The 22596-nt window shown below is 35.5% G+C and overlaps 1 protein-coding gene across 1 annotated transcript in view; it reads left to right on the top strand.

Annotated features, from left to right (window-relative positions):
* The window catches only part of MTHFD2L (methylenetetrahydrofolate dehydrogenase (NADP+ dependent) 2 like), a 97995-nt gene that overhangs the window by 22105 nt on the left and 53294 nt on the right, over positions 1 to 22596 (top strand). Inside the window, exons 4-5 of the mRNA XM_081061709.1 lie at positions 14415 to 14567; positions 15758 to 15865. Coding sequence (XP_080917835.1) covers positions 14415 to 14567; positions 15758 to 15865 — 261 coding nt within the window. The remainder of the gene's footprint in view (positions 1 to 14414; positions 14568 to 15757; positions 15866 to 22596) is intronic.

Raw genomic sequence — 22596 nt, forward strand, 5'->3', positions numbered from 1 at the left:
TGTTAGTATTAGGCAAAGTGTATTTCAGAGCAATGAGTATTGCCAGGAATAAATAAAGTCATTTCATAGAAATAAAGGAATCAGTTTGTTAAAAAAATAAAAATCTTAGTCATTTATATACCTAAGAAGAAAGCTTCAAAATACATTCAACACAAACTAATAGAATTGTAAGGAAAATAGACAAATCTGAAATTATAATAATTTTTGACTTGTATGCCTCTTAGTACCTCTCCATAATTGAGAGAACAAGTTCGCAGAAAATCAGTAAGGATATAGATTTGAAGCACAATATTATACGAGTGTATCGACAACTGATTTTGACAAAGGTGGAAAGATAAATTAGTAAAAATATGATATGCTTTGTAACAAATGATGCTGGAGCAATTGGATTTCATGTGGATATGAAACAAGAACTTGATAAGTTAGACTTCATCAAAATATAAAACTTCTCTTCGAAAGACACCTTTAAAAGAATGAAAAGATAAGATATAGACTGGAAGAAAATATTTGTAAAGCATACTCATATATCTGATAACATTTGTATATACAGAATATACAAAGAGCTCTCAAAAATCAGTACCAAGAAAATAAAAACTCAAGTAAACAAAGCCCAACTCCTAGCCGACTAACATAAATCCTCTTGTCCTTACAACAAGGAAAAGCTGAGCAGACTTAAAATCAATACTTTTCTTGACCCATCAGACAACTAGGTTTCAGGGCAAACCACCATCAGAAAATCTGGAGAGAGAGAAAGTCCAATAAAAAGTCACAACTGAAACCTACTTGCCTGAAAGAGAAACTACTGGAGCCAAAAACTGATAGGAACACTTAAACAGTAGTTTTGATGAATTTCTAGAAAATAAATAAATGCAATAAAATAAGAGAATTGTAATAAAGGATTCAGGATAAAGTTCACATCAGTTTGGAGCAGGAAAGGGAATAGATTAATGGGTGGATTATATACCATGTTTCCCTGAAAATAAGACCTAGCCAGACAATCAGGTCTAATGCATGTGGAGCAAAAATTAATATAAGACCCGGTCTTATTTTACTGTAATATAAGACCAGGTCTTATATAACATAAGCATTTTTGCTCCAAAAGATGCATTAGAGCTGATTGTCTGGCTAGGTCTTATTTTCAGGGAAACACGGTAGCTAAATATATGCTATTGTCAAAGCCATAATTTTGGGTGGTGGATTTGCATAGGCTTACCTTATGAAAAATCAACTAATTATTTAAAATTGGATGGTGCTTGGACCAATATTGAGATTGTGTCACAAGTCATAAATTATAATTCAACTAACTTATGTATTTCAGGTTTGTAAAAAGAAAAAAGGCCAGATTTTGAACAGAATGTTTTATTTTAAATCTTTTCAGACAAGATTTGAGTGTTCACATAGAAACAAAGCCATCCCCACAACACCATTCATCCACTTAAAAAAAAAAATCTCATCGGTAACATTTTTATCAAAGAATTTATGGGCAAGGGGAACAAAATGGAAGGTAGTTCTCCTGTGGAATATTAACCACATGATAGAAAACCACATTGAGAAAGCAGTGTTTTGTTTTTTTTTTTTTAATGTTAATGGTTTATCCTGGAAACTGAGTCAATCACTGAGATATGATATAAGTATTTATGGGATTGGTTAGTCCCATTGGCCATTTATCTGTTTTTCCTTTCATACCCAGGTGGAATCTATCCCAATAGATTTTTAAGCCACTTAAATCTGTATAATTACATCTTTTTAAGTAGTTGCTATGACAAACAGGTTATAACATATAACTTGAGATGTTTTACTTCTCAATGTATCTTCAAAATCTGGAGTTTTTTAACAATAGTAGTTACTTCTTTTCTTTCTAATCTTTCTTTTTCCTTTACTATGATCTCCTCATCTATTTTTGAGTTCATTCAGCTTTGGTCAAGAAGCTGGCAAAATCAAAAGGCCTTTTGGAACATCTGGATATTTCTTTATATACAGTTGTTGAAAAGATCTTTTTATATGATTACTCTGTGACCCTCTTTATTCATTTTCCAGTTCAACAAATAGTTACCTAGAATTGAATCTGTGTATATAATTCTGTGCTAGGCCTTAGGGGAGAAGGGTAGTTGGAAAATTTGAGACTAACTGTGCTTGAGGTTTGCAAGCAACGTCTCCCAAACACAGCCATCTTTTTTCCCTTACGTGTGAAAGAAGCTTATTAGAATAGATATGCTCACCTATCTGAGTGTTTTCCTCTGTAGAATATAGACTGCTTCGAGTGCTGTACTGCTTGTTTTTGTTTGTTTGTTTGTTTGTTTGTTTGTTTGTTTTATTGAAGTCACTTTGTACAGTGAGTGCCTAGGAAACTGGGAGCTTGATAAACCAAGGCGTCTTCAACACTGCTTCTGAAGAATAAGGCAAGTTTTGGATCTCAGTTTACTTTCAGATCACTTGAGAATCATGCAGGGCAGAGATAGCCTTTGCGTGATGTGTAGGTTCAAACTCCATAATTATTTTTTTATAGCCTGTGAAGCCTGCCTGTGACATTGTTGCAGTTTCTGTGGCTATAGGAAAAAGAGGCTAAGGAAGGGTGGAGAGCCAGGTCCTCCCCTTTCTGGCCTAGAAAACACCTCCTACTCTGCCTCCAAGCTCTACTGTGTTCTTAAATTTGGGGGTGGAGAAGCACAGTGATATTTGAGTCACTTCCCATTCCTTTTTCATCTCCTCAACTCCTTGATGATGAAACAACTCTTAAATGATACTGGGCAAGGGGTAAGCACCTGATTTAAATATTTCCTGTCATGAAAACTTGATGTAGAAGCCATAAGGTATAACTTAAATATTATTTATTAAGAATGGTGAACATAGCTTCCAAAATTATGTCTCATTTACTCCTAGAAAATAATTAACTCATTAAGAGGTTATAGCTAAATTATTTGATTAGGTAGACATTTATTTCATTAGAATGTATGTTCCAGAGGGTAAGAATTTTGTCTATTGGTTCTCTTATATGTATATCCTAAACCCTTAGACAAGTACGAAGCACATGGTAGACAGTACATATTTATTGAATAAATATGTAAATGAGTGAATTTTCAAGGGCCTTGTATTCACATTTATTATATAGCATAAAACTTTGCTTGAAATTTCTGATTTTCCAAGTCCTGAAAGGAAGGAATAAATGAAAAACAAACATGAATCTCTTACATTAAATTTACATCAGAGGACATAAAAGTGCTAGGTATCTAATAATGTACATGCAAAGGTATTGACAAATCAAGATTTTAATTAAAACCACCTTTGTTTTTTTAATTATATTTTAAAAGGTAGAAATCAGAGGTTATAGAAGATTAGACATCTTTTCCTTATGGCAGCCTGTTCTAATTGTCCTCAGCTGTCCACTAATTTTGTCTCAGTTTCTTCATTTATTTAGTAAATGTCTAGGCACTGTTCTTTGTGCTAGGAATACTTCAGTGGAGAAAAAAGATGAAAATTTCTGCCCTTGTAGAGTACTAGGAAAGACAGACAATAAAAAATAAACACAATCAATAAGCAATCATATTTATTAGAAGTTGATGTACTATGGGAAAAATGAAAAAGTAGAGCATGGCAAAGAGGCTTGGGATGTTGGGGTACAGGTTGTGTTTTTGCTTTGAAAAATTTCAAACGTACAGAAAAGTTAAAAGAATGGTGCAGTGAACACCCATATGCCCTCAACCTAGATTCTATAATTTTTAACATGTTGCTGTATTTGCTTTGTCACATCTATCCATTTATTCCTCCATCAATTCATCTTATTTTTGAAGCATTTAATGGGAACAACACTTAATGTTCCCCTAAAACTTCAGGGGGCATATTATTAACTACAGTTAAATATTTATATTTTCATGTGAAATTTATGTGCATTGCAATGCAAACATCTTAAATATGCTAGTCTGTAAGTTTTGAAAAATAAAAACTCCAATCTAACTTAAACTCTTATCAAAATATAGAATATTTTTATCAACTGAGAGCTTCCTCTTTTCCCAGTCCATCCATGCCCCTGCTTTTCATCCTCATCCTCAGGTAACCACTGTTCTGATGTTTTTCACATGCATGTTGTCTGTTCGAAAACCTTCGAACAGAAAGTTCATGTTTAAGAAGCTCATTTAAAAAAACTGAAATATTTTCAAAGATTGAGGTTTGAGGATTCTTTATATGTCCAAATATACACATGTGTTCTTTGTCAGATATGTGTTTTGCAAATAGTTTCTCCCAGTCTTTGGCTTGCCTGTCCGTTTTCTTAGTGGTGTCTTTTCATAAGCATATCATTTTAATTTGTTTGAAATCTAATTAATTTTTTCATGTTTTATGCTTTTCGTGTTTTGTTTTGTTTTTCCTAAGAAAACTTTGCCTGTACGCAGCACACAAATTAAAAGTTTTTCTCAGAAACTATTTAGTTTTATCTTTTATGTTTAGGTGTATAATCCATTTCCAATTAATTTTTCTATATGGCATGAAGTAGACAATCGTGGTTCATTCTCCCCCTCCCCCAATTTGGCTATCAAGTTGTTCAAGTATTGTCTATTGAAAAGACTTTTCCCATTAGATTGCTTTTGGAACCTTTGTAAAAAAATAAAATAAAATAAAATGACTGTATAAGTGTGAGCCTAAAGCTGGGTTCTCTATTCTAGTGCATTGATTTATTTTTCTATCCCTACATCAGTACCACACTGTCTTCATTACTGTAAATTTGTAGCAAGTTTTGAAGTCAGGTGTTGTAACTCCTCTAAATTTGTTCATTTTCAAGATTTCTTTGGTTATTCTAAATCCTTTTCATAGCCATATAAATTTTAGAATCAGTTTGTCAGCTTCTACCAAAAAACCCTCATAGGATTATGACTGAGATTACATTGAATCTAGAGAATAATTTGGAAGACTAGACATCCAGCAGTGTTTTGTAGTTTTCAGTATAGAGGTTATCTTCAAAAATTTTAAATTTCCTTCTAAGTGTTTTATGATTGGTAAGCTATTGTAAATAGATTTTTTTAATTTCATTTTCTATTAGTTGCTGCTTGTACAAAAATACAATTGATTTTTTTGTATATTGACTTTGTACTCTGTGATCTTGCTAAATTCACTTTATTGGTTCTTTTGTTGTTTTGTAAATTTTTTTAGTGTATTCTGCATAAAAAACCATGCCATCTGTGACTAGAGAGTTTTACGTCTTCTTTTTTGATCTTTAGGCCTCTTTTTTTCATTTCCTTACCTTATTATACCAGCTAGGATCTCCAATAAAACATTGAGTAGAATGGTGGGAGTGGATACCCTTGCCTTCTTCTGATCTTGAGGCAAAGGTTCAGTATTTCATTATTAAGTAAAATGTTAGCTGTAAATTTTTCTGTAAATACCTATCATATCGAAGACTTCAAGCATTGTTTTAATGTTGGTGAGCCACAGCTGCAGTTTGTGTAGTTGTCTTAGCCTGAAATGGGCTTCTCCGAGTTCGCCTCCTATGTGTGTTCAGGGGTCAGTCAGAGATGTGGGCAGGGTTTGTAGACACAATGTGAATCTCCCTTCTGTGGCTTTCTCCTTTCCTGGTTATATCCCTTCAATTTCCAACTACTGTAATTGCCCCAAACTTTGTCCTTTGATTCCTTATGCAAGTAAGTCTGCAGATTTCTATCCAAATTCTGGCTGTCCCATATCTAGAAAACCTTAAATGGGAAGCTCTTTCAGTAACATTCCTTTCTTTCAGATGTCCATTTCTCTAAATCTGTCTACTTTTAGTGACTCTGCAGTGTTTTCAGATAGGTGATTTTAATACAATTTTTCCAATGTTCACAATTGTATTCTGTGAGAAGTTTGGTCCAGTATAAACAATTTCAACATTATCAGACATGGAACCTACATTTTCAAATAATGTGGTTGGAATAGTCTTTAAAGAGAATGTGGAATTTAAGCAAAGATTTGAAAGAAGAGAGGGACTTAACCAAAGTGATTTTTTTTTACATCCGTCAGGCAGACAGAAGAGTGATAGCTGGCGGGGGGGTGGGGGGGTGGGGGATGCCTAAAATGTTGGAGGAACAGCAAGAGGAGCAGGGATTTGAGAAGAGTGGTATGATCAGACATGCATTTCAAAAATATAACCCCTATTTTTTTTTGAAAATAGATTGTATGGATGCAAATGCAGAAGCAAACAATTAATTAGGAGACTGTTGCAAGAATCCATAGGATAGATAATGGCTACTCAAACCAGAGTAATATCGTTGGACAAGTGCTAGGTATGTTATGAAGGGAAGAGCCAACAGATTTTCCAATTGATTGGATGTTAGGTATGAAAGAAAGGTGTTTAGAAGGGCTCCAGCGTTTTTTGGCGAGTACCACAAAAGAATGGAATTGCCATCAGCTGAGATGGAGAAGGCGGTGGGTGAATCAGTTTAATAAGACATTAAGGTCTGTGCCCTAAAAGACTCACAATCATAAGTGAGAGAGATAATTAAGTAACTAATGTCATCAACTAACTGAACTAATGTGCTAAGAATGTTTTATAGTAGTTCTATGGGAGAGCAGAGGAGAAAAAAGTATTTCAACTTATGGTGAAGGAACAAGTGACAATGGATCAATGTATTGAGGAATAAATTGAGTGCGAAAGAACAGGGAGGAAGGAATTAGTAATGGAAAAATAATCATGAGCAATATCATAGAAATGCAAAAATTAATGCTAAGAGCTTGGGGATGGGACAGTTTTGTGTGACTTGAGTTAAAGATGTATAATGAAGATGGTTGGAAAAAGGATGGAGTACTTTAAGAGAGGAAATGATAGGGAAAAGATACAAGCAAGCTAAAGAATATATTATTTACTATGCTAATGAGCTTGCAGTTATCCAGTAGGCATTAGGGAAGTAGAAAGAGGTACTTTTAAGCAGTAATATAAAAATCCTTGGGTGGAAAATACTCAGTAATTTGTTTTGTTTCTTATTTTTCTGTTCCTTGTCCAAAAGCAATTAAACATATTATAAATAAATCACAAAAATATAGATTCAATGTTGTAGTTCTATCAGACATTTCCTGAGCTGTTCTATTTCACAGTGTTATGAATTTAATTTGATGTGTGTGTTTTCTGGCATGATTTAATGACTTCTCATGATCTTAAATAGAAGGGAACAACATACACTTACAAAGTGAATAATGCCAGTTTCTTCAGTAATTTGGGTAGGGAATTAAGTGGTTAGTCGTTTGCTAACTCATTATAAATCAAAAATATTTTATAACCATTGTGAAAATATTAATGCTATTGAATCTTGTGGTTGTTTCTTCTCTTCAGATTTTGGGCCTCAGGGCTGAGACGTCAGGAGATTTTCAGTAGCAGTCAGTCAAAAGCATGACACATATTTATTTCTCTTACTCATATAATAAAAGGTAGTATTGGTTGTAAAATGTTTGATGCTTATTTTGCATGTTTTAGATATACATATTAGTTAATCTAGGAATAGTGTTGGAAGCCTAGAAGAAATAGTATATTCCTTGAGATATTTTAGAATTATCAAATGTCTTGCTTAGAAAGGGTGTGGGGGGGGTCCTTTCTAATTTTAATTTTTGAGCAGTATTGAAAATGCTTAATATTTACTATTTCTATGTAATACAGAAGGAAAAACTGGTTTTAGGGCAAAAAGTGTGGATTTGAATTCTGGATCCTCCTCTTAGTAGTGGTTTAAGATTGACTGAGTCTCAACTCTGAGTTTCTTTTTTCTTTTTTCTTTTTTTTTTCTTTTATTAAATCTGTTCCTGCTCACCATTTCCTGTAGTCATTTTATATTTTGTTTTCTGGTAGCGTGGTTTCTCCATTATTTCTTTGCCCATGTATTTCTGTGTGTTATTTTTGTGTGTAGTAATCGATGTTGTTTTCCCTCTATTTCCTCTTTTTTATGTTATGTGTCTCAGTTGTGGATTTTTTGTGTGTGGTTACCATTAAGTTTATGTAAAAGAAAGTTGCATATATACAGTAGTCCATTTTCTTCTGCATGCATCTTATCTCCATTCCCCTTTGCAAATTCAGACCTTTATCTCCTCCCCTCTTATGTTTTTATTATCAATCACAAATTATCCCTATTTATGCTATGAGTTTATTTCTGAGTTGCAGTGGCTATTATCTTTTTTCCTTTTTTTATGATTTTACCTCATTTAACCTTTATGTTATACTTAAGTAAATAGTGTCCTCCCTATTCTGAATAAGAGTTGCAATTTTCTGTTTCTGTCTGTCTGTTTTAGTTATCTTACTCATAGTTGTGTATCCTTTTGTCTTTTCCAGGTGCAATAACCTTCTTCAGTATTTCGTATAATGCAGGCTTTGCAGTGGAAAATTCCCTCAGCTTCTCTATATCTGGAAGGGCCTTTATTATTCCTTCACATCTAAAGGATAATTTTGCTGGATAAGTTATTCTTGGCTGGTATTTTCTCTCTTCTAATAGTTTGAATATTTGATTCTACTCTTTCCTAGCTTGTAGAGTTTCTGCTGAAAAATCTGATGATAATCTAATGGGTCTTCCTTTATAGGTTACTGTCTTCTTTTTTCCTGGCTGCCTTGAGAATTCTTTCTTTGTCATTAATTTTTGACAGTTTTAATATAATGTGCCTTGGAGAAGGCTTTTTGTATGAACATAATTAGGTGTTCTGTTTGCTTCTTGGGTTGGATGATTCAGTTCTTTCCATAGGTTTGGGATGTTCTTGTTGACTATTTGAATAGACTCTCTCTTCCCTTCTCCCTCTGTTCTTCTTGTATACCCATTATTCTTATATCACTCTTTGATGGAGTCAGACAGTTCTTATAGAGTTCTTTCATTTCTTTTTACTCTCAAGTCTCTCTCTTCTTCCAGATATCTATCTTCAATATTACTAATTCTTTCCTGCATCTGGTTAGCTCTATTTCTTGAACTCTCTATTTCATTCTTTATCTCTTTTATTGAGTTCTTCAGCTCCAGAATTTCGGTTTGATTCTTTTTTTAAAGTTTCAGTCTCTTTGGTAAAATATTCCTGTTGTTCATTGATTTTATTTCTGAGTTCATTAAACTGCCTATCTGAGTTTTCTTGCATTTCATTGAATTTTTTCAGAACTGCTATGCAAAATTCTCTGTCATATAAGTCACCTATTTCCTTGTCTTTAAGTTTATTTTCTGGAGATTTTTATTTTCCTTTCTGAGCTGTCTTGCTAACTTGGTTTTCATAATATTTGATGGACTATTTCTCTGACTAGACATTTATAAGAGTGAACTCTGCAGCTGGTTGATAAGAGGTCTTTCTTTTATTTTCCAGTAGGTGGCACTGGAGCACAAGTGTTTGACTTTCTCTGTCACTGTTCCCAGTTCTGGGATCTCTGCTGGGTGGTGGAAAATGCCTTGATTTCCCTGGGGAGGTGTGCCTCTCCTCTGTCACCAGGTCGCCTCCGTCTCAAGGCACCACCCCTGTGGGAGAATGTGCTGAGCAATGTGGTTCTGAGCCCCTGAAATTCCAGTGCTGCCCCTGCAGCCAGACACAGTGCTGTGCTGCCTGAGCTGTGCCTTGAGCCTATGCCTGGATCAGTGGGATGGGTGGGGGCAAAATGGGCTGGGAGAGGTTGCTGGTGTGTTTGTAGCTTTTTTCTCCTCCCAATAATGGCAACCTCAGACCTCTGCTGCCTCCTCACCTCTGTAACTCCACCCCCTTCACTGGGATTAGCTGCAGTGTCAGCCTGCTGCTCAGGAACTGTCTTTCCAGTTCTCAGAGCTGTAGATACTCTACTCTATAACCCAACACTCACTGCGACAGATTCTTCTGGGTCCCTCTGCCAGGAGGTGAACTCTTGGAGGGAGGGGGGAGGCAGCCAGGGTCCATAGCGTTGTTTTCTGCCTGGCATTGGGGGCTGCTAGAACACGGCTGTCTCAGTTTGCACTTCTGTATTCAGTTTCTACTCTGATCACTGGGTTCAGCCATATTATATGCCGATCACTCAGGCAGGAATGGTTGGGGGAACAGAGAATGAACCTGCAGCCTGATTCCTCCCCTCTCTCGAGACCTGCAGTGAGCTCTGTACTGCATCCACAGTACTTGTCTCTGCTCTTCTCCTTTCCTGCCTCCCCTGTTTTCCCGGATATGCCCACCTTCAGATGTTTCAATGCACAGATCTCTCAGACATGTTAGTGTGTTGTGCATGGAATCCTTTGTTGACTTATAGCTGTTCAACTTGTTGTAACTTCAAGGTGAGAGATCAAGGGTGCCCCTTATGCCACCATGCTTCTGACGTCACTGCCACATTAACCAAAATTTTGAACTTAGAATTGAACTAATTTAAGCCCTAGCTCAATAACGGAGATTTCAAATATAATTGTTTTTCTTTTCATTTACAAAGCTTTTGATTTCATTAAAAAATATCTATGGCATGAACCTTCTACATGAATGATTATACAGTAAAGTGGCCGGCTTCAAGAGCTACATACAAAGTCCATTGCATTTCTATAAATTAACAATGAAATCTCAGAAGAAGAAAAAAAAATCCTTTTGATATTGCAACAAAAGGAATAAAATACCTAGGAATAAACTTAACCAAGGATTTGAAAGATCTATATACCGTATTTGCCGGCGTATAAGACGATTTTTTTGGCCCCGAAAAATATGCCTCCAAGTGGGGGGGTCGTCTTATACGCCAGGTACACTTCAGATAGACTGCCCATAGTGCTTGCCCCATGCCATAGTGGCCTCCCGATGCCCGCCCACTTCATTCCACATACCGTTCAGGCATCAGCAGCGCTGCTGGGTGTATGCTCGGCTGTTATGCGATTTTGCTGTTATGCGATTTTACTACACTCGCAAAATCGCACACAGCCGAGCATACACCCAGTATGATAGCGCAAAATCGTGAATCGCGATACCATACTGGGTGTATGGTCGGCTGTGTGCGATTTTGCGAGTGTGGTAAATTCGGGTTACCGTATATTTCTTTACATATGCGTTGAAGATTCGCGATTTTGCGCTATCATGGTGCCTGTTAGAATGTTAAAGAGCTCGCACTTGCGCACTAGTGAGGTCCCAGGGAGATGCTGATGCAAGAGTGGACCAGACTGCTATAGTGACAGGGCGGGCAAACAGGGAGCAGGGACCAATCAAATCAGGCTTTGTATACAGCCAACAGCCAACCACAATACTGCACCATTGCACAGTACAGCATAGAAAATGTCGACCAGTCAAACCCCTATCATCCCTATCATGGCACCAGCCAAAAGAAAGAAGTATGATGCAAATTTTAAACTGAAAGTTATTTGGTGTGTGGAAGGTGTGCGGAAGAGGGGGTAGTCTTATACGGCGAGTATATAACAAACTCTGTATTTTGAGTGGAAATGTTAGGGGGTCGTCTTATACGCCCAGTCGTCTTATACGCCCAGTCGTCTTATACGCCGGCAAATACGGTACTGAAAACTATAAGACATTCTTAAAAGAAATTGAAGAAGACACAAAGAAGTGGAAAGACATTCCATGTTTATGGATTGGAAGGATCAACATAGTTAAAATGGCCATATTACCCAAAGCAATATACAGATTTAATGCAATCCCCATCAAAATCCCAATGGCATTTTTTAAAGAAACAGAACAAAAAATTATCAGATTTTTTTGGAACCACAAAAGACCCCAAATAATCAAATCAATGCTAAGAAAAAAGAAAAATGCTGCAGGTATCACACTCCCTGACTTTACCTTGTACTACAGGGCTACAATAATCAAAACAGCATGATATTGGCAGAAGATCAGACACACAGACCAATGAAATAGAATTGAGAACCCAGAAACAAATCCACATAAATATGGACAGATAATTTTTGACAAAGAAGCCAAAACCATACAATGGAGAAAAGACAGCCTCTTCAATAAACGGTGCTGGCAGAATTGGGAAGCCACGTGCAAAAGAATGAAACTAGACTACTATCTGTCACCATGTACCAAAATTAATTCAAAATAGATCAAAGACCTAAACATAAGACCTAAAACAATAAATTACATAGAAGAAAACATAGGTACTAAACTTAGGGACCTTGGATGCAAAGGGCATTTCATGAATTTGACTCCAAAGTCAAGGGAAGTAAAAGCTAAAATAAATGAATGGGACTATATCAAACTAAAAAGCCTCTGCACAGCAAAAAGAAACCATTGACAAGATAAAGAGACAACCAACTGAATGGGAGAAGATTTTTGCAAACAACTCCGATAAGGGGCTAATATCCAAAATATATAAGGTACTCATACAAGTCAACAACAACAACAAAAAAATTCAATTAATGGGCAGATGACCTGAAGAGACATTTCTCCAAAGAGGACATACGAATGTCAAATAGACATATGAAAAAATGCTCAACATCATTAATCATCAGAGAAATGCAAATAGAAACCACAAGGAGATATCACCTCACCCCAGTCAGAATGGCTATCATCAACAAGACAAATAGTAACAAGTGTTTGAGAGGCTGTGGAGAAAAAGGAACCCTCGCACATTGTTGGTGGGAATGCAGATTGGTGCAGCCACTATGGAAGGCAGTGTGGAGGTTCCTCAAAAAATTAAGAATAGAATTACCATATGACCCAGCAATCCCTCTCCTGGGTATCTATCCAAATAATCTGAAAATATTTATCCATAAAGACATATGTGTTCTAGAGTTCATTGCAGCTTTATTTACGGTGGCCAAGACACAGAAACAACCAGTGTGTCCTTCGATAAATGAATGGATAAAGAAGTTGTGGTATATATACACTATGGAATACTATTTGGCCATAAGAAAAGATGAAATAGTACCATTTATGACAACATGGGTCGATCTTGAGATTATAATGCTAAGCGAAATGAGTCAGACAGAAAAAGTAGAGAACACTATAATTTCACTTATATGTGGTATATAAAACTGAAAACCAAAGAACAAGACAAACAAATGAAAAAACAAAGACTCATAGACAAAGACAATAGTTTAGTGGTTACCAGAGGGTAAGAGGGGAGGGGAGTGGTAGATGAGGGTAAAGGGGGTCAAATATATGGTGATGGAAGGAGAACTGACTCTGGGTGAACACACAATATGAGATGTAATGATATATTACAGAATTGTGTACCTGAAATCTATGTAACTTTACTAACAGTTGTCACCCCAATAAACGTTCATTAAAAAAAAAGTGAATCATCAACATCATCACCATCACCATTATCATCATCATCATCCAGATTTAAAAAAACAACTATTTTTGTCCTCAAATAGTAAATTAATCATGTAATTTTTAAAAGTTCTGCTAAAACCTATATAAGTTTTCTAATTGCAGAGAAAACAGATGGCGTTCTTACTCCCAGATCATTATAAAATGAATACAATTCTTGAACTTGAAAACTATTGATTGGAGAGACACAATTTCTATTTGAATATGATTTAAAATACTGCTTTTTATATGTAAAGGACTTTTGTAGTCTAATAATGACAGATTGCATCTATTTAAAGTAAGATGGCATGAGTGTCACTTTTAGAATGTCAAAGATCTTTGATACAAGGCATAGGTCTTTGAAAACAATTTGAACTTGGGCTTTGATAATGTTTTAAAAATAGATTCTGAATGGAATCTATTATATAATGGACAAAGAAACTTTAATGTAGCAAATGTACCTTTATTTTGATATTTTATGCATGTGGATTAATTGTTGTGTTTAGGGTAAGCTAAGCTACTCTGCACAGAATGGTAAAAGCCTATTTTATATTTCTGTAGTTATTACTTTTCAGAACGAGATGATTGGCATCTCATATCTCATTTGATTATTTCATCACTGAAGTTATATTCTTTTTCTTTCATGTAGGAAACCATAATGATATTTTGGATTTCAATGTTCTAATGCTTCAGGGAAGTGGGGTGTGTGTGTGTGTGTGTGTGTGTGTGTGTGTGTGTGTGTGTTTTGTTGCTTTTTTGTTATGTCATTTGGAAGCTAGGCACTAATAATAGTATGATTATTTTTAGCACTAACAAAGTCCTTTTAATCTATAATGCTAGAAATATTGAATGAAGCCTATTTGAAAATATCTTGTATAGTAAAATGCAAATTTATTATGCAAATAAATTATGCAAATTTAAATATGCCATTTATTTAGGAAAAGACTTATCACCTGGCTGTTCCCAGATTTCCTTGGTATTGTTTATTTCACAGATTTTTCCCTTTCACTAGGCCAGCCACTCTGGCCCTGTACTTGCATAATCTCTGTTGCATAACAACAGTTAATTACAGCCATTGGTCAAAAGCACTTTGGCTTACTGTTTTGGTGGCAAGAAAAAGAACAGAATAATGATTTTATGCCTTCACTGAAGCTGAATCATAAGTGATCTGGTTGTAGGGCCTCAGATTTCATTTTCCAGACGTCCAAATAAAAAACAGTTATAAAATGAGACCAATTTTATTTACCTTTCAGACCACGTGGATGAACGAACAGTATGCAATGGAATTGCCCCTGAAAAGGATGTAGATGGATTTCATATTATCAATATTGGAAGACTGTGCCTTGATCAGCATTCTTTCATACCTGCCACTGCCAGTGCTGTTTGGGAAATAATCAAAAGAACAGGTTGGTAACTTGTGGTCCATAGGTTGTGAGCGCTAAGTGCCAAACAAAGCGTTTGTGTTTTGCCTTGATGGAACATCTCAGTTCCACTGAGTGAAAGAATAGGATAAGCCATAAAACGTCAATCTGTAGAAAGATATAAAGTGATATAAGTCGAAGAATAATTCAAAAAAAAAAAAAAACTGAGGTTATATGTAACTGCTCTTACATTTTGTATGGATTAAATTTTCTAAATAGTAGATCTTTTTCCCTACTTTTAAACTAAAAACAATATATTTTTATGTACATTTTCCAAAATGTATTATTTCTTTGTCTTTAAAAATAAAATGTGCTGAACATATTTGAATCTCTAATGACTTAGGTTTTTAATATAAACATTTACCCTTGAATTGTGTTCTAAATACCGTATGTAAAGTCCTTCTAGCACCTCAATGTGTGTAGAGATGTGTACCGCTAAATTAATTGACTCCATATTGCTTTTTATATTGGTGATTCTCCTGCCTCCCTCACTGTCACTTCCATATCTGACAGCATTTTCTCTTTTCTAATTTGCTGTTTTCTGATTAAAGGAGAAAATGTCCAAGGGAAAGCAGATCCTAGAATCATCCTAGAATGTTATTACTTGAAAAAATCTTAATTGTAACTTCTTCATTTTACTTATGAAGAAACCATGCCCAAAAGAGGTAAAGTGTGTTAAATCTGCAAGTTTTATCTTTCATACAGTTTTAAATCCCTAGTGCTTCTCTCCTATGGAATAAAGTGCATGAACTTTTTGAAAAATACTTTTTTCCCTATTCATTTTGTCCCAGTTGTGGTCAAAGTGTGATTGCCAATTAAACTTGACATTGTTGAACTTTGCTTATTTTATAATTAGCAGTTAACATATTTTTAAATCTCTGAACTTCTAATTCTTCATGTGAATCTCAATGTTTAAAAGTACATTGATGGCACTTAATTAATGACAACTTTAAAATATCTGTGTTTTTTTCGTTGAAGACGTAATTGAGAGAAAGTGACAAATGCACAAAGTGTAAAAATAAATATTTATAAATAATGAATGTGGATACATTATAGACAAGCCACACAATAATCCAAATTTAGTAAGAAGTTTTTAAAGAATGTTTCAGTTGGCTGTTCAAATGTTTGATTTCCTTCTTGTTGTTCTTTATTTAAATTAAACTCTGTGTTTTAAGGGATTGAAACATTTGGAAAAAATGTGGTTGTGGCTGGAAGATCCAAGAATGTAGGGATGCCCATTGCCATGCTTTTACATACGGATGGAGAACATGAACGGCCAGGAGGTAGGTGGCACCTTGGAGATTCTCTATACTTTTACAATTTTCTTCTTAAAATCATCAAATAAAGATATTTGCAATTGTGAGTTAGTGTATGTGTAGGTTTATGCAAACAAAGATTTCCCTTATTCCTCATCTGATGACATGAGTACCTTGAAGTGAATAAAGGAGATACTGGAAATATGTGGCCCCTTTGTTCCTACTTTTCCTTTTGGCTGTACGTAGTTTCTTTAAATCCTTAGCAACATACACATTAAGAAAGATGGAAAGCCACTACATACATAAAATCACATGTTGGTAGACATCTGCATACTCATACGCACACACACATACACACTAACACAAACACCAAAATACAGATATATAGATTTCTTGTTAACCTTGGCAAATTCCAGTTTCCTAATCTCAGATTTCCAAATATAATACTTGTTTTAGGATCCGGGTTGACGTATGCACATGAGATAATTTTTTAAGCTACAAAGACCTATGAAAAAATATGTCCGATAATAATATATCACTTATCTAAAATGATGAATGATGAGACTATTGAATATTATTTTTCCTTCCTGAGCCTAAGGATTTATACATTGTTACAGATCAAAATGTGTATGTGGATCACAATAAATTAGAGCCTCAAAGTGACTCCAGGTAACTTTTTAAAAAGTCTCACTTTGAAGAGCTCTTTGAAAGACCAAATCTGATGGATTGAATACGGCTCTTTTGAAACCATCTACAAAAGTACATTTCTAGTTTTACTATTCACTTACAACTTAATCTATTTAGTACTTACCTGTCTATCTTAGGGTATAATGAAGATATTGATTCATATTTGCTTTTATGTAAGAGTTTCTGTGTTCAACAATGGAAAACAACTGGAAAATTTACCTAGGTGTATGTACTGTTTTTGTTGGAAATTTTTGACAAAGAGTCAATAAACAGATTTTTCTTTTTCAACATTTCATTTTCAAATCTCATCAATAACATAACAATAACATAGCTGTACAACTTGCAGAATACTTTCTCATGGGCTATGTTATTTAGTTCTCAATAATTCTGGCATATATTAATATTATTTTCATTTTGCAGCTAAAGGAAGTGAGCTTTAGAGACTTCAGGTGACTTAGCCAAGGCCACACAGGAAGTAATGGATCAGAGCTGGCAGCTGGGTGCTGACTGTGTGGTTAGGAAGATAGACTTGGAGTCAGACCCTCTCCTGCCAAACCCTGTGTCCTTGGACAAGTCATTTAATCTGTGTAAGCCTCTACTTCCCTCATCTGTAAAATGCATATCATATTAATATTGCCTTCACTGGATAATTGTGAAAATTAACCAAGATATGAATGTAAAGCACTAATTACAGTGCCTGACACAGGTAAGCAAGCCTGTGGTACATGTGAACTCTGGCTATTATTTCCATTATTATGCATAAGTTCACAATCTGTGACCATACTAATCATAAAGTTTAGAGTAACTTGATCCAAGATTAGTGATGTATTTTTCACCTTCATTTGAAATTCTTTTTTTCTAGTGGGTTTTATGTTTGTTTTATTTTGGATCAAATCTAGTTTTTGTTGTGATAATTTGCATAAATGTAGAATTTAAAAAGCCTATCAAGTATTTGATTAGAAATATGATGTCATAATACTCCAAACCATACTTTAAAGTGCACTTCTTCTTGTAGATATCAATATATTATATGCTAATTTCTTGATACATTTCAATTTTGAATTATTTGTCTATATAATAAGAAAAGTAACTTACTATTCATGCAATTTTAAAGTATATATTCCTATGTCGTAAAACATTAACTTTTAAAATATTTTATACTTTTTGTTATAAAATATTGTCACTTGACTATATGATAGAAGTGTGATTAGTTATAGTACTGGTTACTTCCAAGCCAGGGAGTTAAATTTACATTTATTATAGCGGCTGTTAGGTGCCGTTATAATTACAGTATCTAAAAGGTAATAAATTATATTAAAAATGATGTTGGACAGTATGTAACTTGTGTGGTGTTTAATCTTATGCATATTTAATAGGAGTATGATGACCTACATGATTAATGTAATGAATTGTTGAGAGCTGCTTACTGAAGATTTGGAGTCTGTGGGAAAGTTAATATTTCAAATGTCCATGTCTCTTAGAGCAGTAATTATGTGTAATAACTATGTGTGCATTGTTAGCTAATAGAGGTAATGAAGGAGGATTAACTTAGCCTATTCATATCTATAGACCTTGTTCTGATGACACTTACAATGTTGGGCATTCAGTTCACACTGTATTTCTTTGCCAAAAGAGATTCAGAACCCTAATGATTCATTTGTGTCTTAAAGCCAAAGATAACACTTTAGAAGAAAAATGGCCATAATGTAATTTAACTTGATTAATATGTATCTACTCGTGGCTAGCTTTTAGTCTTGATTATTTAGGATGTGGATCCCAGCTGTTTGGCGAGAAAGAGCACCTTTTAATTCTTCAAGAACTTGAAATACTTAGAGGACTGAAAATGTGTTAAAATCTTGAGCTAACGGGGTAGTGCAGGTACTCCATTCTGCGGAATACTGCAGGGTGATCACCTTCGGCTTAGGACATGTCATTACAGAAGGCTTTGTAGAGGACATGACATTAGAGCCACTACGTAGTTTATACAGAGTAGGTGAGAGATGGTTCCTGTCCTCCAAGAGCTTCCAGTCCTGCTGTGGTGCTGGGCATGATAATCAAATGCATATAATATTAATATCTCCTCCAATATAACATCTGGGAAAGCAATTATAAACATGCAGTGGCACAAAATAAAATTTGGCACCCTTAAGAAAAATTATATTTGCATTGGGAAGCCCATGATTGTTGGGGGACATAAAGAGAGTGACAGTGGAGAGTCTCGTCTTATGAGCCCCACTACTTACTAGGTTGTTTGAGTGCCATTGTGACCATCCATAGACCACGGTGTATTCTTTTAACTTCTTTGTATATAATAACCTACCCAGTTTTGCCTTCTTTCAGAATGAAAATTGAATACCATTGGCTTTAGTACAACGTCTTTAGTTTCAGTTTCACTGTGAGGAAGCAAGAGAGAAGTTCTGCAGTTTCTGCAAAACAGTTTTGTTTTTTTTTCCTTCAAGATAACCAGGTGCCATGATGATTGTTAATCATCAGCAAAGGAATACAGAATCTGATTTCATTTCAAATTCTTTTAAAGAATTAGTGAGCTTCTTCCTGCATGTTTTTATAGTCTTATGCAGGACATCTCATCTAAATAGATCCCCCTAAATGGCCACAACACGGGCCTCCTTTAACTAAAAGGTTGTGGTGTCCTTGCAGTGGCATTGATGCTGGGACTTGGCCCGGCAACCACCTGATTTTGCTTCGAGTCTGTGGACCCCAGGATGTTCTTGATTTCATTCAGGCAATAGGCATTTAGTACTTATTCTCTATGGAACACTGTGGGTGACAGTGGCGAAAATGACTCACTTTTCGGTTTCCAGAAGGTGATAGTCTGCATGTGAAGGGTTCCTCTTTGGATACTGTGTTTTCTCAAAGCACTGCTTCTGCACTGGTGTTCAGCTTTTGCACTCAAGCGGCCTTTCTGCTACAACAACTTTCTGTATATCAGGTGTGTTTTATTCAAGGAGCACCCTATCTAAATGGAAAAACGCAAGATATTTTGCCAATGGAATGCCTTTCCTTTGTGAAAATTAGTTCCAGTTGTGAACATAAACATGTTTGCCAGCCCAAGAGCATTGTCTCCCACCTACAGGAGGAGCCTTCAGGTAGTCGTACAGGAGTGGATGTTCGAGGCCGTGCAATGTGATGTGCATGGTATGTGTGATTAAGCTCAGCCTAGTGTCAGATGGGGCCAGACACTCTCGGGTTTCAAAGAGAGGAGCCAAATAGAAACACGTAGAGGAGCCAAATAGAAACGCCTAGAGGAGCCAAATAGAAACGCCTAGAGGAGCCAAATAGAAACGCCTAGAAATGCAGGAGTGATGCAAAGCGATCATGACTGAGACTCAGCCTTGGCACTGGAGTAGAGTGAGATGTTTGCTCCTCTGTAGATTGAACTATTGTCAAACTGGGGCAGGGAGGATGGCAGATATTTGGTCTCTGCTCCTCCCATCCTACTCCTAAGTTAGAAGTCCTCATGATGAGATATTGGGATATTATGTTTTGTGATGCCTTCAACTTTACTGAATTACAGCTTTGAGTTTACGTAGTGGAAAGCAATAGACGAGAACAAATACTCATCCTAGTCTTGTTTTCTAAGCTGAATAATAAGAGTGCTGTTTCATTTTCAATGTCTCCTAAATTCAGCCAGTTAGGATCTGGAAAGCACCGTACTTGGAAGATACCATATATTCTCACATCACACAACTGGGTCTATTACATTGTTTAAACTAACATTAAACATTATTTAAAATGTAAAGTGAAGTGCAGATCTTTTTCTTTTCCTTTCTTTTTCTCTCTTTTGCCATGACCTCAGAGGCACTTACTTTATTACCCGCACAAAACATCCACTTTTGATGTCTCTAAGCCTGATTGTTGAAGGCGTCACTCATAAGGACGTTGTGGTCTGCTTCACCCTACCTTTTCACCCATTCCTTCTGTCCTTTCTCCCTGGTACCTTCTGCTGAAGCTCCATAGAACTACCCACTCTTCCCCAAGCACACTGTCTCTTCCATGGCTCCTTGCCGGTGTATACCCTGTTCCCTCTCTGGAATGCCATTTCCCATCACTCACCTGCTTTCCTCTCATCTCCCATCCGTCTTTCAAGATGCCACCCAAATTTTCTAAGTTTTAAGCGTTGTATATGCTGCCATCACAATAATAGTCCTATTGCATTTTTTTTAATTTTTTTTTTTACATCCCTCACATATTGATTATCTACCTGTTCCCTTTTCCTACACACACAGTAAACATGAACTTATCGATGACAAATATTTTGTCTTAGGTTTTTTGTATTTCTGAAATTTAGCACAGGACTTGACCTATTATAATGCAACTAGTCAGTCAATCAGTGAAAGTTTATTTAGTGTCTCTTATGTGCCATGTATCGTGCCAGTATTGTAGAAAGTAAGATCACAGGCAAGGGATTTAAAATAAAACATCGTCATTTATTACAAAAAATCCCTTTTTTAATACAGCTATTCCCTGTATAATGGAAGGAAGGAGAAGAGGGTGAAAAGTAGCTAGGTGCTTACCACACACTAATTCCTTCGTATTTTAAAATTATAGGCATTTATATAGAAGTGTTACTTAAGACTTCTCTTTCCCCAAGAACCTGGTCACAGGAGAAGAGAATGCCGCGTGACCATGACAAAGGGGAGAAGAGATCTCAGGACTCTGGGATGGGAGGGCAAGTTCTTGCTGATAGCATTAATTGAAAGGTCACAATGTTTTTCTGATAAAACATTTAGTATTTATCATTTTCTTTACACTAATGTTTTTCCCTCAGCTGCTGACATGTAATGCTGCCTTCTGACAGAAGAACTGATTTCTTTGTCACTAACAATGGGAATGCTATGATGAATAAATTAGATATTGCCCTGTCGTCTTGAGCTTGCACTCTAGTAGGAAAGGAAGTCATGAAACATTTAACTATAAATGGTTAATCATTGTAATTTTGCCATATGCTGCAAAGGAGAAGCAGAGCTTTCTATAATAAAAATCTTAGTTGTAGGAAGGAATGAATGATTTCTAATTATTTTTACATATGATTATACCCTTTTTTTGTCTACCTTCTGTTACTGTTGTAATGGAATGTTTTTATTGCATACTTTCTGTTACTGTTCTTCACTTCAAACTAAACAATCCCACCTCAGGCAAAAATAAAATTATCTTCTACTTGAAGTTATTAAAAATTCCCAAAATCTGGAAGAAAGTAGTTTGCTCTCTACAAAATAAATAACTCTTACCATAAATATAAATGATTTGATTATTTTTAAAAAATCAAATTAATGCCAAGCAGTGTTATGTAAAGGTAGCTAAGTGCTTAAAAGAATGTGGGCTGTATTCTGTTCGATCAATCAATACCTGTGAAGTTTCTTCTATTTTTTTATTCTTCACTTGCAGTTTGTTGCTCTTCTTTTATCTAGGGTCTTTTTCTGTTTCCCTTTGTGAATATTTCTGTAGACTCTCAGGACTTTCCAGCATTACTTCTATTTGCCCCCACCCTCATTGTTCAAATTTAAGCTCTTACCTATCATCCTTCAACATCCCAAATCCTGTAGTTTCCCTCCTGCTTATCCATTATATCTCAGCTCAGATGTAACTTCCTTAGCAGGATTCTCTGATAATCCCTCTCACCCTGCTCACACACACTAGTGAAGAACTTTTCTTTTGCAACATTTATCAGTTTGTGATTGTCATTTATTTGTGTCATTACTTGATTAATCTTCATCACACTCACTGGACAATTAACTTCACAAGAGCAAAAACCAGATGTGTGTTTCTTCCCATTTTATCTCTAGCATCTAGCTGTCTAAAAAGTCTTCATCCAATAAATGAATGAATAAATTTACCTTATTTGTAGACCAAGAGTATCATAAAATAATACAGCTATTCCTATACTGTATTATTAGGAATGCTGATATACCACAAGATCTTAAATAGGTTTTAATTTTTTAAAAAGGGGAGAAGAGTTGGTCAAATTAGTTTGGGAAATCTGGGTCAAACAAAATCAAAGATAACTTGACTGATATTTCCAAAGGCATTGATGTAGTAATATAAGTAAGCAC

Source organism: Rhinolophus hipposideros (genome assembly GCF_964194185.1).
Source record: "Rhinolophus hipposideros genome assembly, chromosome: 1".
Taxonomy (NCBI): domain Eukaryota; kingdom Metazoa; phylum Chordata; class Mammalia; order Chiroptera; family Rhinolophidae; genus Rhinolophus; species Rhinolophus hipposideros.